Below are 1,703 nucleotides of genomic sequence, written 5' to 3' on the forward strand. Positions count from 1 at the left end.
CTGACTGAGAGGGTGGATGAATGGGTGGGACCCGGCAGGTGTCACTCCTGGATACACGTGTGCCCAGGCGGCAGAGACTGGCCCAGAGAGGGCTCGGGAAGTGTTTGTTGAATGAATGTCAGACCTGGTGGGGATGTGTCTGGGGCGTGTCCAGCCTCGGGCCAGAGCTCAGAGCCCGGCCTCTGTCTGCAGGCTGTCCTCGGAACCGGTTTGGCGTGAGCTGTAAGCACACGTGCTCCTGCAGGAACGGAGGCCTGTGCCACGCGGCCAACGGCAGCTGCTCCTGCGGCCTGGGCTGGACCGGGCTGCACTGTGAGCTGGGTGAGTGTGCTGGCCAGGTCGGGGGCCGCATCCCTGTGCGGCCTGGAGGGTGGGCACTCAAGCGGCCCGAGTCAGGCTGGTGCGCGCGGGGCCGGCCCTCGTGGCCCTGCCCTTCCATAGCGGGACGCTGACCTGCGGCTGTCCCCAGCCTGCCCCGCCGGGCGCTACGGTGCTGCCTGCAGCCTGGACTGCGCCTGCCACCACCGTGGCCCCTGCGACCCCGCCACGGGCGCCTGCCGCTGTGGCCCCGGCTTCTACGGCCAGGCCTGCGAACACTGTGAGTCATGGCGTCTGCTTCTTGGGGGGGCCTGTGGCGCAGGCCTGAGCCCCTCTCACAGAGGGCTCACGCTGGAGCAGGCGGAGGGGACGCAGGGCCCGGCCCGGGGTGGGAGCAGGGGTAGCTCAGTCCCTCGGGCTCGCTCGGGTAAACTGAGGCAGGCTCTCTAACTCAGTCTCCCTCAGCCTGTCCCCCGGGCTTCCACGGGGCTGGCTGCCAGGGGGTGTGTGAGTGTCAGCACGGAGCCCCCTGCCACCCCGTCAGCGGCCAGTGTCTCTGCCCCGCTGGCTTCCACGGCCAGTTCTGCGAGAGGGGTGAGTGCCCCACATCCCACGTGCTCCCACCCGACCCCCCTGCCCTGGCCCTGTCCGGCCTGGGTGTGGGACAGGAGGGGACGCTGAGCCCACTGTCCCCACCAGGCTGTGAGCCCGGCTCCTTCGGAGACGGCTGCCATCAGCGGTGTGACTGCGAGGGTGGGGTGCCCTGTGACCCCGTCACTGGCCACTGCCTCTGCCCCCCGGGACGTACGGGGGCCACTTGTGAGCTCGGTGAGTCTGGCGTCCCACGGGGGGGCGACGAGCACCGTCTGTGCTGGTGGAGCCCCCGCTGCCCAGTGCCCTGGGCTGGGCGCCCCTGTCTGCCCCTCCCTTCCCTCCGCAGTGGAGCAGCCGCTCGGAGGGTCCCAGCATGGAGCGCCTGCTTGGGTTATCAGGGCCACATGCTGTCCCCAGGCCACCCACAGAGTCCCCGGGGTGGAGGTCAGTCACCGGAAGAGGGCCCTGTCAAGCGGGAAGGAGACCTTCCTGAGCCACCGACACGGGACAGGCCTGTGCCGTGTCCATGGGCCACCCTGACCACCACGTCCCCCTCCAGGCAGGTCCCCAGTCCTACATCTGCTCCTGTGAGAGCTCACAGGGCCAGGGAAACTGAGGCTCGAGGGTTTTGCTCCCGCATGACCCCACAGAGAGGGTGACCGGAGGGCGGGGGTCCCTGGCTGGGGCAGACGGGGACGACACTCGGGCCTTTCTCTGTGGCCGTCGCCGTCCTGCAGACTGCACAGGGGGCTTCTTCGGGCCTGGCTGTGTCCTGCGCTGTGACTGCGCGG

At 69.8% G+C, this 1,703-nt stretch overlaps 1 protein-coding gene across 1 annotated transcript in view; it reads left to right on the forward strand.

The window, feature by feature from the left end:
• Window positions 1–1,667, forward strand: part of MEGF6 (multiple EGF like domains 6) — a 36,485-nt gene extending 34,818 nt beyond the window's left edge. The window contains exons 26-31 of the mRNA XM_023536989.1: window positions 193–321; window positions 470–598; window positions 784–912; window positions 1,018–1,146; window positions 1,259–1,471; window positions 1,650–1,667. Of these exons, the coding sequence (XP_023392757.1) occupies window positions 193–321; window positions 470–598; window positions 784–912; window positions 1,018–1,146; window positions 1,259–1,452 (710 nt within the window). The 3' untranslated portion in view covers window positions 1,453–1,471; window positions 1,650–1,667. The remainder of the gene's footprint in view (window positions 1–192; window positions 322–469; window positions 599–783; window positions 913–1,017; window positions 1,147–1,258; window positions 1,472–1,649) is intronic.
• The last annotated feature ends 36 nt before the right edge of the window (window positions 1,668–1,703 follow it).

Source organism: Pteropus vampyrus, unplaced genomic scaffold (genome assembly GCF_000151845.1).
Source record: "Pteropus vampyrus isolate Shadow unplaced genomic scaffold, Pvam_2.0 Scaffold176, whole genome shotgun sequence".
NCBI classification, from domain to species: domain Eukaryota; kingdom Metazoa; phylum Chordata; class Mammalia; order Chiroptera; family Pteropodidae; genus Pteropus; species Pteropus vampyrus.